This window comes from Corythoichthys intestinalis, chromosome 16 (genome assembly GCF_030265065.1).
Source record: "Corythoichthys intestinalis isolate RoL2023-P3 chromosome 16, ASM3026506v1, whole genome shotgun sequence".
NCBI lineage: Eukaryota > Metazoa > Chordata > Actinopteri > Syngnathiformes > Syngnathidae > Corythoichthys > Corythoichthys intestinalis.
In genome coordinates this window covers 10,082,793-10,097,601 of record NC_080410.1, presented here as the reverse complement: position 1 = coordinate 10,097,601, position 14,809 = coordinate 10,082,793, and the positions used below count along the sequence as shown (strand labels likewise).

Sequence of the window (14,809 nt, the reverse complement as noted above, 5' to 3'; positions counted from 1 at the left end):
GAGCTGTGTTGCTTTTACGCCAAACATAACGTTTTGCATTGTGGCCAAAAAGTTCAATTTTGGTTTCATCTGACCAGAGCACCTTCTTCCACATGTTTGGTGTGTCTCCCAGGTGGCTTGTGGCAAACTTTAAACGAGACTTTTTATGGATATCTTTGAGAAATGGCTTTCTTCTTGCCACTCTTCCATAAAGGCCAGATTTGTGCAGTGTACGACTGATTGTTGTCCTATGGACAGACTCTCCCACCTCAGCTGTAGATCTCTGCAGTTCATCCAGAGTGATCATGGGCCTCTTGGCTGCATCTCTGATCAGTTTTCTCCTTGTTTGAGAAGAAAGTTTGGAAGGATGGCCGGGTCTTGGTAGATTTGCAGTGGTCTGATGCCCCTTCCATTTCAATATGATGGCTTGCACAGTGCTCCTTGAGATGTTTAAAGCTTGGGAAATCTTTTTGTATCCAAATCCGGCTTTAAACTTCTCCACAACAGTATCTCGGACCTGCCTGGTGTGTTCCTTGGTTTTCATAATGCTCTCTGCACTTTAAACAGAACCCTGAGACTATCACAGAGCAGGTGCATTTATACGGAGACTTGATTACACACAGGTGGATTCTATTTATCATCATCGGTCATTTAGGACAACATTGGATCATTACCTAGACAAGTTTCACATTCTAAACAGTTCACAATATGGCTTCAGAAAGAAGAATTCAACGTGCATGGCCATTCTAGATCTTGTTGAAAAAATTAATGAGCAAGGCAACTTTGGAGTTGGCATTTTTTTGGATTTATCTAAGGCTTTTGACACCATTGACCATAATATTTTACTGGATAAGATACATCACTATGGTGTTAGAGGAATAGCATACAACTGGTTCAAAAGTTACTTACTCAGTCGACAGCAATATGTAAGTATTAACAATCACGTTTCACAAAAAAAGGAAATAAAATATGGAGTCCCCCAGGGATCAATTTTAGGCCCACTACTTTTTCTTATTTACATTAATGACCTTGTTAATTCTTCTGACATACTACACATGATTTTGTTTGCTGATGATACCAACTTGTTTCTTTCACATAAAAACCCGTTAGACCTACAGCATATTTTAAACGCAGAGTTAATAAAGATAGATAGCTGGCTCAGGTGCAACAAACTTTCCCTCAACATCAACAAAACCAATTACATAGTATTTAGATCAAACAAGAAAGCAGTTGACACAAACAGGATTTGTCTGAAAGTAAACGATGACAATTTATTACAAGTTGATTCCACCAAGTTCCTGGGAGTCTTCATTGATAAGTCTCTCAACTTCAAATGCCATATAGAACACCTTATATCTACACTATCTAAATACGTTGGACTATTCTTCAAAATAAGACACCATCTCCCTTTAACCACACTTCTTACCTTGTACAAAACCTTGTTTGAGCCCCATATCAACTACTGTAACATCATATGGTGCAACACGTTCTCCAGTCACCTAAAGAAAGTAGAAACTCTACAAAAGAAGATAGTACGGGCCATGTCCTGGGCTAGTTTCAATGCTCCCACCCACTCCTTATTTTATAGTTTACGCATTCTCCGACTCACTGATTTGAACACATTTCATAACGCATGTACAATGTTCCAAATTGTAAATAATATGAATAGCAGACTGTCTGAGCTCATTCCAGTCTGGACTCCTCTCCATACTCATAACACCAGAAACAAAGACCTCATCAGTGGAAAAAAGAGAAGACTTGTTAGCACCAGCCTGAGCATTACAACTAGAGGCCCCCAGATTTGGAATGAGCTCGACGAAAATCTAAAAGTGTTGAAATCCATCTCCATCTTTAAAAATAGGCTAAAAAGTATGCTGATCAGTAAATATAACAATTCCAACATACCTAGGTTATAAACTGTCTTCTAGGGAAGTATTTCTTTTCTTTTTTTTTTCTTTTTTTTTTTTTTTCTTTCTCTGTGTGTGTGTGGGCGTGTATGTGTGTGTGTATATATATATATATATATCGAGTTATTGTACATTATTATGTTTTTGTATGTGAACAGTGTAAAAAAACTGCAACTCACCCTTCTGCTCATCTGATAATGACCTGATAATGTTTCTTGTGATTGTCTTAATGTATGCAGGCTCCTGACTATAAGCTTTTAGTAGCTTCTTAAGGAGACCTGACTCACACATAATCTTGGCTCAACACTGAGATATTATGTACACTTTGTAAATATGAATGTGTGTGTGAATAAAAATTGAATTGAAAAAAAATTGAATTCAGAGATCCTCACTGAACTTCTGGAGTGAGTTTGCTGCACTGAAAGTAAAGGGGCCGAATAATATTGCACGCCCCACTTTTCAGTTTTTTAATTGTTAAAAAAGTTTAAATTATGCAATAAATGTTGTTCCACTTCACGATTGTGTCCCACTTGTTGTTGATTCTTGACAAAAAAATTAAATTTCATATCTTTATGTTTGAAGCCTGAAATGTGGCGAAAGGTTGCAAGATTCAAGGGGGCCGAATACTTTTGCAAGGCACTGTACGTCAAAATATCAACAGGAAATGACCTGATATCAACAGGAAGTGACCCTGAAATGTCTCCAAATCAACAGAAAGGGACCTGACATCAGCAGGAAGTGACCCTGAGGGGTTTACATGGCAAAGCAAAGCTACAATTGCAATTCCTCCAGAAATTGCATTTCCTAGAAGTAATAAAAACACCCACAAAAGTTTTAAAACAGAAAAAAAAAAAAGCTTGTTAAAATAGTAAAAATACCAATAAATAAAGTGCCACATAGCCATAGGTGGGTAGTAACGCGTTACATTTACTTGAGTAACTTTTTGAGAAAATTGTACTTCTAAGACATGGGTCGGCAAACCGGTCCTCAAGGGCCGTAGTGGGTCCTGGTCTTTGTTCCAACTGATCCAGTACACACAGTTTAACCAATGGGGTTTCTGCTGAAACAAGAAGCACCTGACTGCGATCAACTGATTGCGCTTGCAAGACACCAGATTGGTGAGAAGGTTTCCTCTTGACGGGTTGGAACGGAAACCCGCAACCACTGCGGCCCTTTGTGGAATAGTTTGCCCATCCCTTTTCTAAGAGTACTTTACTTTTGACTTTTACTTGAGTTGATTTGTGAAGAAGAAACGCTACTCTTACGCTGCTATTTTGGGCTACACTAGTCGTTGCACGATTAGGTTTTCTTTTTTTTTGCCAGCGATGCCAACATTAGCTCTACCAGTTTCACTAATGAGACATCGCAACAATAATCACATGACTCCATTATACCAATCAGACTAAAGCTTGCCGTTCTTTGATCACACCGGCCTGTTCAATCACGTGGCGTCTTTAAAGCACCGTAAAAAATGAAGTATTTGACATAGAGCGCTGCCCTCAATATGACTCGAAAGCGCAGATTTTAACCTCTTTCCTAGTTTGTAATTGGCACCAAGTGACCACGGAAAACCCGAGATATGATCCTGTTTAATTTCATTATAGGAACTATGAAGGAACTATTCAACAATTCAAACTAGGAACTATTTTTTCCACTAGAGGGCAATCATGCTCTTTGGACAGATAATGCTTCAGTTTTGTAATTTTTTTTTCTCTCGCCGGAATTCAATATATGTATATTTTTTGGTAGTTATTTGGCTTAATGTGGTTATTTAATGGGTTATTGTGCAGTATAGTAATAACTAGGGTTGTTCTGATCATGTTTTTTTGCTCCCAATCCGATCCCGATCGTTTTAGTTTGAGTATCTGCCAATCCCAATATTTCCCGATTCGATTGCTTTTTTTTTTTTGCTCCCGATTCAATTCCAATCATTCCCGATAATTTTTCCCGATCATATACATTTTGGCAATGCATTAAGAAAAAAATGAATAAAACTCAGACGAATATATACATTCAACATACAATACATAAGTACTGTATTTGTTTATTATGACAATAAATCCTCAAGATGGCATTTACATTATTAACATTCTGTCTGTGAGAGGGATCCACGGATAGAAAGACTTGTAATTCTTAAAGGAAAAATGTTGACTTTGTAAATTGTGACTAAATATTGCCATCTAGTGCATTCGTTGAGCTTTCAGTAAATGATACTGTAGCCATTTAACTGTTCTGCCCAAATGCATGATGGGAAGTGCAACCATGACTGTGCGTAGTGGTACCAATTAATATATCTTCTCTGCATTGGGAAATAGCATAGGGTGTTAAGAAAAAGATCAATTACTACCTTTCTTCCCCACATTGCTTCCCACAATATTTCTAATCGTAGGGAGAGGGATTGTAAGGCTTTAGCCAATTAAAAAAAGGCTCCAACGGCTGCCAAAATTCACTCTACTCACTTTACGCTGCCTTTTAGCTCTATATATAGGTAAAACGGCGCCATTACAGAATGAACGCGACAATGCATGAGTGGATCGTTCAGCGCATGCGTTAATTGCGTTAAATATTTTAACGTGATAAATTTTTTAAAAAATTAATTACCGCCGTTAACGGGATAAATTTGATAACCCTACCTTAAGCCTAAACTAAAGACTCTGGATGAGTGTAACATATTAGATACAATTAGAAAACGATTTAATTAACATATATATATATATATATATATATATCAAAAAAAGGCATGTCCGATATTTTTTTGCCGATTCCGATACTTTGAAAATGACGTGATCGGACCCAATCGATCGGGACATCTCTAGTAATAACAATTCATATAGATAACTTTGTGCTGAGAAAAAAGTACCATTGTTTAAAAAAAAAAGGAAACATCGTAAGCAGTTACTCACAATGTTACTCATTACTTGATTTTTTTTTTTTTTCACCAAATACTTTTTCACTTGTACAGTACTTGAGTACATTTTTTGAATGACTACTTTTACTTTTACTTGAGTAATATTATTTTGAAGTAATGCTACCCTTACTTGAGTCAAAATTTTGGCTACTCTACACACCTCTGCACCTAGTTGACACGAACATGTGATGGAACAGATTAATTAAACTTTTGATTGCTTGGCTGAACTCTCTCTGCGATGTCTTATTCTTAACACATCCAGGTGATTTCATCAACTTCATCTCTCATCCACCTCATAGTTGTGTGCACACACCTGTGTACGGGGAAACCCCGAAACCTTCCACCATCTGTCACTGTTCAGCACTGCTGCAGAGAGGCCGTCAAACACACGCGCGCAGCCACACAAACACACACGAAGCAGCTTCAGAAGTTGGTGACATCATTTGCGGGGTGGATACAGTGCCATTACATTAGTACACACCTAGAAATATTTGTAGATGAAACAAAATCTCTTTGGACACAGGAAAATAAAAACCTACATACATTCTACATATAGACATACGTATATATAGAATATATATATTCTATATGTCCACTGAAGTGAAGAAACATGTAGTTGTATGGGCAGAACCACAATGATGCAGGAAGACAAACATACTCACACACGTGTGATCAATAGCTATTGATTTGCTATCTTTGGCTTGTCTTGGCAGCGTTTCACGTCGGACATAAAAATGTCCACACCCGCCACAATTGAGACATATGGTGTTCGTACACGCATACACACGCGCACACACTAAAAGCAGATATGCCCGCCCTTCAAACATGTACTCACAAGTTAAACATCAAATAAAACAAAATTATGAAGCTGTCTTTGAGACATTGCAAATGATCTTGAAGCAGTGAAGTTGTAAAGTAGAAGTTACAGAGGCCACACACGCACAGGCATACAAACACACTTCTATGACCTCACCTCTGTAGCACATAGTTAGCCACAGCAGCTCCAGCACCTGACCCCCAAACTCACACGCGTCCAATCCCAGCATCCTGCCTCTCTGTGGGGCTGCGCTCAATGTGACAACTGGCTAGGGAAGAACCGGCGAAGCAGGGAACCTCCACAGGTAGCAACAAGAAAGAAAAAAAAGTACAGCATCCACTAAAGTGCTGGAATGAAAAGAGCGAGGTCAGGCATGCATTTTCCTCCTGGGAGTTAAATACAACAAAAGGTAGGTGTTTTTGAGAGAAAATTGAATGGATGTAGGGGAAAGAGAGAGAGGCAGAGGCACGGAGGTTATCCTTGGGTGTGGATGTGATGGGGATGAGTGGGAGAGCAAGCAAGAGAGAGAGAGAGAGAGAAGGGGGGAGGGGGGAGGCAGCTTTCCACACTTCTTCCCACTGCTTTCTTTCCTTGTGTGCTCGGTGACCAAAATGAAAGAACAACACCCAAAATCACAAGTGGAAGATGCTTTTCAGTATGTCCTGTATGCAGCAGACTGTCTGCAGTAGCATGTGTTGCTTGATACTCAGACGCCGGCTATCGATTCGTAGCTGTGCATCCTCCCTCTGCACGCCTCCAAACCCCCATCGTTCATGGTACCTCTGTCATGAGCCCAGAGACTGCAATGAGCTCATCCTTTAACCCTCCCCTCCCTCCCCTCACCTCTTTACACCTCATTCCCTCTCACGCACTCTTCCATTCTTTGACTTCCCTCTCTATATTTTACTGTCACGCGAGGTGTCCTCTCCCTCAGTCCGGCTATTTGTCACCACGTCATCGCAGTCTCTTTTCATCCCATGTCTTGTTCATCATCTCGTGAGTGACCACACCCTGGTGCACCCACAAGTTTGAGTCTACTCATCCTCAAAAATGAGTTGGAGGGGGGTACATCTGCTACTTGACAGATAAGCATTATTCACCTGTCTCCTATTGGAGTCTAGTATTTGTTTCCCTTTCTGCATAAGGTAAATATATTACAGTACTTTTAAAGAAACAAAATGGACACAGACTAAAATGTTCAAAGCCTGATGCAATTTATGTTTCTGTTGGTAAAAAAAAAAAAAAGAAAAGCTTCAGGGTGATGAATGAGGCTGTTGGTGTGGGTGGGAGGAGGTGAGGTACAAAATAAATAAATAAATTAAAAAGGCATAGGGATGTGAAAGCAACTGATGATCTTAAAATTAATTATAGCATGTATTTTTCCAACATTGTGTTATTATCCCTTGATAATAATAAAAAAAAATAAAGAAGGAATGTCCCTGCAGTGAAACCAAATTCAAGTGTAAAAACCCTTAGTGCTGGTTTACGTTTGCGTGCATCTAATTTAATGCTGCAACGATTAATTGATTAACTCAAGTAATTCAATTAGAAAAAAGCTTCGGCGCAAATTTTTCTACTTTGAGGATTTGTTTAACTGGAGTGTCGTTGTAATGGTTTGTTTTGAAAGTGTTTTTGAAGGAATCTCAGCCTTTAGCCAGATTGCCGGAATCACGGCAATCAAACCGCCAGACCCGCGCTGGCGCAACTCCAACGACCCAGGTCAGCGAGAATCCGACAACCCGGCCAAAAGGCCAAACTCTGCGTATTCATCTTAGTCTTAACCCCTTGTACCGACTCCATTTTGAAAGCTGGAAGAAGGCTTCGACGCACAAGTTGACAATTTATTCCGAGTCGACAGCAATCATACAGCACAGAGGGACCCAGGCGAGGATTCAGGGTCACCATATCACAAGTCAACAAAAGGTTCCCGAGAAAAAATGACAATGCTTAGTTAAACTTTAAGTCTTTTTTAGGGCTCTCGCGGGGCGGGCCGTGGGCAGGACGATAATCTTCTATCGCAGTTTGGGCTGTTTAGTTCGTGTGTCACCGTTGCTGGGTCATGGTTAATGAGGCAACTGAGGTGGGAGGTTGGGCTTGCTTTGACGTCTGAGAGGTGCCGAGCTATCAAACTTAGTTCTTCTTGTTCTCGGGTGTTGCTTTGGTAGGCTAGGGTGTCTTGGCCCTACCAAAGAGATGATGGCGTCTTCCTTTGCCTATCAGTCAAGGGCTGATAAGCCAGTCCACTTCACTGTGTCAAACGAGATGGAGTATAGTCTGCTTCTTTCTTGCTTGTTTCCTTAAACTATGGTTAAATGCTTTATTACCATATTTTTCGGACTATAAGTCGGACTGTAAAAGTATATGTCGCATTTTTGGGGGAAATTTACTTGGTATGAAAAATGTGTTAGAATAATGGAAATAGTTATACGGTGCCTACGAGAAAAGGTACTACCTCCTTCAGTTTGCATTTAGTTTAATTGATTTGGGTGGATACACTGCCCTCTTGTGGCAACAGTGAATATGACATAAGTAACATGGCTGGATCCAGCTGCTCCCTGTTAAGACCAACATAAGGTAAGATTTTCTTTGAGCAATTATGATTGTTTATGCATTCATAATTTAGTTTAGAGGCATATTTAGCAGTTTTTATGGGAAAATTTGAGCGATTTGTTAAAGGCGTAAAAGAAAAAAAAAAAAAAAAAAACCTTAGCATTTTGTTGCAATTAAGCTAGCGGACTCTTGATATGCAAGTTAGCCAATTTTTCTTTTGTTGTACTTCGATCCTCATTTATTTTTTATTTTTTTCTACTGTTTGAGGCTAAGCTCAGTTTTTTTTTCTTTTTTAATGCATTCATTGCATACTAAACCTTTGCAGTATATTGTTTTCGGGTCAATATTGAACCGTTTTCAAGTTTGGGTACATCAAAAGTACCAGTGATTTTTGCACACAAAAATTTGAAAACGGGTCAATTCTGACCCCCACACAATACGAGAGATAAATGAATTGTTCTTTGAATGGTCTGACATGTGGGTCGAATAACAATGTTTTTGTTTCAAAATTCATTTTGACAGTACGTTTTATAAACAGGTCAAAATTTGAGACCACGTTACCCATTGGTCTGTTATATTCCCTCATACCAAGCGCGAGTAAACCTTCCACTGAGCAAACCAGTTCCTCCTCCCATCAGATCGAGGACTAGAAGTTAAAGAAATAGATTAATCCTGTAAAGTGGGAGCAAACCAGTCCAAAACATGGTCTAAAAAGCCACTTTCCCAAGATTTAGGAAAATAGGGCTCTGCATTTCTTTACCTTCGTCGAACCCCTTAGACTTACTCACCGAACCCCTGGGGTCTGATCGAACCCAGGTTATGAACCACTGCCTTAGCAACATTGCGGCACATAAAAAAAAATCTTCGCCTTTTGATGAATTTCATCTAGCCTGCAAGAATATGATGCAGCAGCCATGCATTCACCCTTTCGGTCTATACATACTGTAAACTTAATGCCTTTCGAGAATTTAAACAGAGCAATTTGTCTTCTTCTCCCCTCATCCCATATATATATATATATATAAATCTATCATGTACATTTTTATATCTGCCATCATTGAGCGAGAAAAAATCGCCACGATCCAGCAGCCCGTCACGATCGCGTTTTGACAAGGCCAATTACTACTTTTACATTTGGAATGTGTAGCAAGTCTGCGCAAACTGGGCGTCATCTGCTGGCCAAAATATACTTTGCAGGAGCAGGTCTCTATGGCGATAATGACGATAGATGTGAAATTTCAATAGACAGTTTTGTATTGTTTTGGAGATATGTATCGTTATATCATACTGCACTCATTCAATGCCAGCTAACACAGTTAAAATGTATGTTATGTATTATCTGTTGGATCTAGTTGTCACGGCACCGCTTTGCCCAATTGCAAGTTTATTATAATGTAAGACTTGGATGACAAATCATAGCCAGTTCCTCGGATGTCCTTTGTGTTGACTCTTCATAGCATTTCTTCCTTATGTAACACATAGCGATAATAGCAGCAAGTTCTTTTGAACGATTGCTAGACAGTGTTGTCACTAACGTGTTGTTGTAGTCTGATTACTTTCTTTCAATAATGATCGCGGCTGTACATTTCACCTGAGTGCAGACACCTATTGAGATGTGAGAGGGAATGATGATCTGTGTGCGTCCATGAATGTACATATTTTTCCTTCATTTTGGAGGGTTCCAGCAATAGGTTGGAGCCGCTACATGCGCGGCCGTTTCGTAGCTCTGCCGTTGCAACGCCGGGTAGTCATCATGTTGCATCTTTATGCCATGAGGTGACGTGTTTGTTTAGCATAATTGGGATGTGTTGTAAGTCTGATTAAGTGTAAAGTGCTTAGTTGCCGCCACGATTTGTGGCCGTATAGACTGCGTGTGTATTGTTGATTACTGTGCAGTCAATTTGCATTGTTTTACATTGGCACTGATATGCGGTTAACCCCTAAACCCTCACCCGAAGTTCAGAATTTTTGACTAATCTTTTGAGTTAGCAGGGGTTTAATTAGTCGGTGGAGTTGATTAACAAATTCCATGCAGTTTGTTAGTTATTTGTTAGTTTCAAGGCTCAGGAGTAGCAAAGCTAGCACTCAATGGTGGTTGGAATCAACTCCATCGACTAATTAAACCCCCGCTAACTCAAAGATTAAAGTGCATGTGACACGAAAAAGCATGTTTATTTCATAATACACGCGGTATTTTATGCCCCTGAATGATATGGACCGCTTGGATGTGTGTGGAAGCGATCGCTATTTTTATTTAGTGTTTTTGAATCCCGCGCCATGAAAATGAGTGACTTCCGGCTTCGGTCTTGCATTGAGGAGGAGGGCGCTGTGACGTGTACGGTAGAAGACGTCCTCTTCACGCTACAGTGTATTGTTGTGTATGAGGACGAAGGATTCAGCTGATTTTGCGGATTAATACGTTTATTTTTCGCATCACGCCAGCCAAACGGCTGCAGAAAAATCATTCTGTATGAGGGAAAGGCGTATGCGCCTTTTTGGAGTTTCAAAAGGTTCCCATTCACCATGGATATTTACTGTGGGACCATTGGACTTACGAGGAAGTGAGTAAACATCTTGTTTTGTATTATGTCAAATGCAAATACAGCGATTACAAAGTAAACACTACAAACTTCCTTTAAATAAAGGACTACTTACGTTTGATCATTGATAGGCATGTAAAAAGCTCTCCTCATGCTCATTAGCAGCACGTTAGCTGCACAACAACTCCAGCCACCCTCCTCCGGGGAACGAACTGTAAATTGCTCTCCGCCGGGTGGTTTGCCGATCCGCGAAGACAATCGACAACCGGGTCGTCATGTCAAATAATCCAGGCTAGTTATGTGTGATTTTCCGCTTCGAAGACTTTGAAACATCACTCGGTTTGGGTTAGCATGTCGGCTAGCTGTCACGCCTTCTGGTTTGTTTACATTCTCCGAAGCCGGGGAAGGTAAATGAGTGACATATGTCGGATTTAGGTGTCATAAAATATCGTTCGGGAGGTGCGACAGTAAAGGTGAAGTCGACAGTTTTGACCATTATGGAGTAATTTTGCCATGTCGTCCTGAATAAATGCATTTTTATTATTTCATATTCCATTCAGCACAAGACTGTTATTTATCATGACTATGCCATTTATTTAGCAATTGGGGAAAATACTTGGATAAAAAGAATATCCTGTAAAAATATTCGAGTAGAGAGACTGAAACAATGACATTTTGCGGCACTCTTCGTCGCGTTTTCCCCGTTCTGAATAATTCCCCCTCAATGGGCTGAATAGTAAAACCGATGAGCCCAGTCTACCGCTGACGTCATCCACCTGTTGGGGACGCTAAAGCCCTATAATGGTAGGCGTGGCTAACCGGCAGATTAAAAGACTAATTTCTCGTCATCTGCGCTTTGCTAAATTGTTGTATATAGTCGAATCGTCTCAAAATATGATTCTAATTCACATAATAATGCCATTTAAGACTTTTTTTCTCGTGTCGTATGCTCTTTAAGCCTTATGTGAAAAATTCTGTTTTTCCCTTTTAAATTCAATTATGGGAACGTCAATTACATGCGATGACGTTTTTCTGTTGTCATTCTTATATTGAGACAGCGAAGGGAGAAAATTTTGTAAAAAAGGAAGCGATAAATTACTTTTAAGGTAGCTTAGTTACTTTACTGATTATTATGAAAGTAACTACATTACTTTTTGAGACGTAATCAGCAGTGTTGTTAATCTTACTTTTATAAAGTAATTAATTACAGTTGCAAATTACTTCTCCCAAAAGGTAATTGAGTTAGTAACTCAGTTACCTCCACGGCTCCAGGCCCTTCACTGGCTTCCAGTCAAGTTCAGAACTAAATTTAAAATCCTCCTTCTTACATTTAAGACCAATTTTTGGGTTGGGGCCAGCTTATCTCACCGATGCTCTGGTTCCATACCGCCCCAACAGAACACTCCGCTCTCAGAATGAAGGTCTACTGGTAGTTCCCAGGGTTTCTAAAAGTACTGTCGGAGCTAGAGCCTTTAGCCACCAAGCCCCTTTTTTATGGAATCAGTTTACAGCTAATATTAAAGAAGCCGAGACAGTCTGCACATTTAAGATTAGATTAAAAACGTTCCTATTCGACAAAGTTTATGGTCCGGCTAGTTGAAGTCGGAGTAGACTCACAGTTTAATCTAAGCTGCACTAGAAGCTATAATGCTGGGGGAAGTACAGCCACTGAGTTCTATCTCCTTTTTCTCACTCTACCTACCACTTGTCTTACTTTATTTCTATTTTCCAATGTTAATATCTAGTTGTCTAGTCTCTTCATCACTAGTCACCCGGTGTCCACTTTCCCCTCTCCCCTCTGGGGAGGGGCTATTTTTCAGCTGCAGCCTCCTGACTGTCCGGACCCCTGGCTGGATGGACGTCCTCGTTGCTACCTCCGTCTCATCTGGCTAGATGGACCTCTTCTTGTTCCTTTACTCCACTGCATCTTTACGGACCGTAACTTTGCCTGCTAATTCCCATTAGCAGTCCTGGGTCTTCCTTTCTATCCATCCTGGGAGTGGATCTCTCCTGACTGTGGTACTCCCCGAGGTTTCTCATTTTCTCCCAAAGACTCTGGAGTTTTTGGAGTTTTTCCTTGCCGACATGGAGGGTGTAAGGATGGGGGATACCCAGGACTTGAACTTTATTTATTCATCTTTGTTGCTTCATTTGCTGTTTCTGATTGTGCATCATATTGCCTCTGCAAAGCCCTTTGAGACAACCTTGTTGTGATCCAGGGCTATACAAATAAAATTGAATTGAAATTGAATTGAAGTGAATTACCCGAATGTAAGAGTAATTAGTTACTTGGTAAAGTAACTGGTGTTACCTTCCATGTTTTTGTTTTTTTTCATTCACCCCCCCCCCCAAAAAAAATACAAACCCATAGTACCCTTTGCGATGTTTGGAAGTCATTTAATGTTTTAACTAACCGTTAAAGTTGTTAAAATTGCTCCCATTATTGCATTAGTTCCCTTCTGTCTACTTTCGACATGTGAAAGTTTTAAAACTGTTTCATCATTTGAAGATAGATTCAAGATTTTGCCGATTTAGGAGTATTTTAGATAAAATGTTGCTTAGGTTCGCTAGGAAGGTTCTCTACAACAGAGCCTTCCTGAGAACTCTACTGCTTTAAGATGGCGGCTGCTTACTAACGCCGGCGAGTCTATCATTTCACATCTAGATCTCTATACATGTGCTAACGCCGCCGTGTCTGTTATTTCGCATCTAGTTCTATATACTTGTGATATCTACCGTTGCATCATGTGGGCGTAGTTCACAGGCAATCAGCTAAAGTCAGGTAATATTGGAGCCACCTAGTGTCAAGTTTGCAGCAGCGTCACAACTCCCTTCCCTCCTCCCCACTCCCGCTCTGCTCTCTCGTCTCCGTGAGTCCGTGACTTTTGTCACGTCTCTTCAACCAACGTAATAACGCATAGTAACGCACGCCTTTACATCCTCAGTAACGGTAACGGCGTTGCCAAGATGAGAAAAGTAATTAATTACATTACTTAGTACTTAAAAAAATAACACCGTTACAAATGGCGTTATACTCTAACGCCGTTATTAACAAGATTGGTAATCAGTAATCAGTAATTAAATTACTTTTTCAAGTAATCACTGTTGCTTGATGAGGATCGGTAGCGTGTTGCCCACTTTAAAATAGAATCCCTAGTTCAAACTCAGGCCATGATAAAGGTCCAAATGCTATCCACCACGCATTCTTCCACCATATTCTGTTCAAATTCATCTCATGGAATTGAGGTGATCTTGATGAAAAACCTTATCAATGGTGGAATTGGAAATACCACAGGATTCTGAAGTGCTAAGCAACACGAATCTAGCTCTGAATCTGAAAATCCCAGCAGATTCCACCAATGAAAATCGTCTCCTAAAAAACTCTGCGTGGTAAAACAATATCTTAAAATGCATAAGACAACAAAATGAATACGATAGAACAGCCTCAATTTATCAGTCTGCCTGTCAATAGCAGCAGTGAAGTGAGTCCCTCTCCTGTCTGTCTTAAAGCAAGCAGAGCATAAAGCTATTATATTCCTATTGCTTTATGGAAATATAAATCAAAGGCAGCAGTGGTCCCAAGTGGGGGGCCTATCTATAAAAATGTGTGCCTGAACTCAGCAGCCTGCATGGTGTCATAAAGAGTGTGTCAGTGTAAAGGACCCTGGGGCTTAACTGAGCATTATCGCAATTTTCTTCGTCAAACAGGACAAAACTGTTAAAGTACCAATGCGGGGCGAAACCCGCCTTTGCTCGTAACTTGAAAAATAAAAGTTAAACAGACGTCTCTTACTCCAGGGTGCCACAGATGTAAGCCTTCGACAAAAGAATACATTTCCATTTGTAGGTTGGGTTGTATCCATTTCAATCAGGCAAATATCAGGACAAATCCTGAATAAAGAGGAGGCCAATATACATCTGTTGACACACAGTACAGAATTTCAAAATGTATGCAAATTGGTTAAAGTTTTTTTTTTTTTTTTTTTTTTTTTTTTTTAATAAACATAGATATTATGATATCCGCCTTTCAAAATAAAATGTAGCCAGGTCAGCAACCCTTTAAAGTGCCCACAACAAGATTTAAAAAAAAGTCTTAATTAGCATTATT

The 14,809-nt window shown here is 39.9% G+C and overlaps 1 protein-coding gene across 2 annotated transcripts in view; it reads right to left on the bottom strand.

The window, feature by feature from the left end:
* Positions 1 to 14,601, bottom strand: part of arhgdig (Rho GDP dissociation inhibitor (GDI) gamma) — a 57,664-nt gene extending 43,063 nt beyond the window's left edge. Inside the window, exon 1 of one of the 2 annotated variants that reach the window (XM_057861400.1) lies at positions 14,495 to 14,601. In XM_057861400.1, coding sequence (XP_057717383.1) covers positions 14,495 to 14,564 — 70 coding nt within the window. In that variant the 5' untranslated portion in view covers positions 14,565 to 14,601. Of the gene's footprint in view, positions 1 to 5,767; positions 6,225 to 14,494 lie in introns of those variants that run through there. The other variant, XM_057861399.1, reaches the window with a different exon arrangement.
* Positions 14,602 to 14,809: the final 208 nt, after the last annotated feature.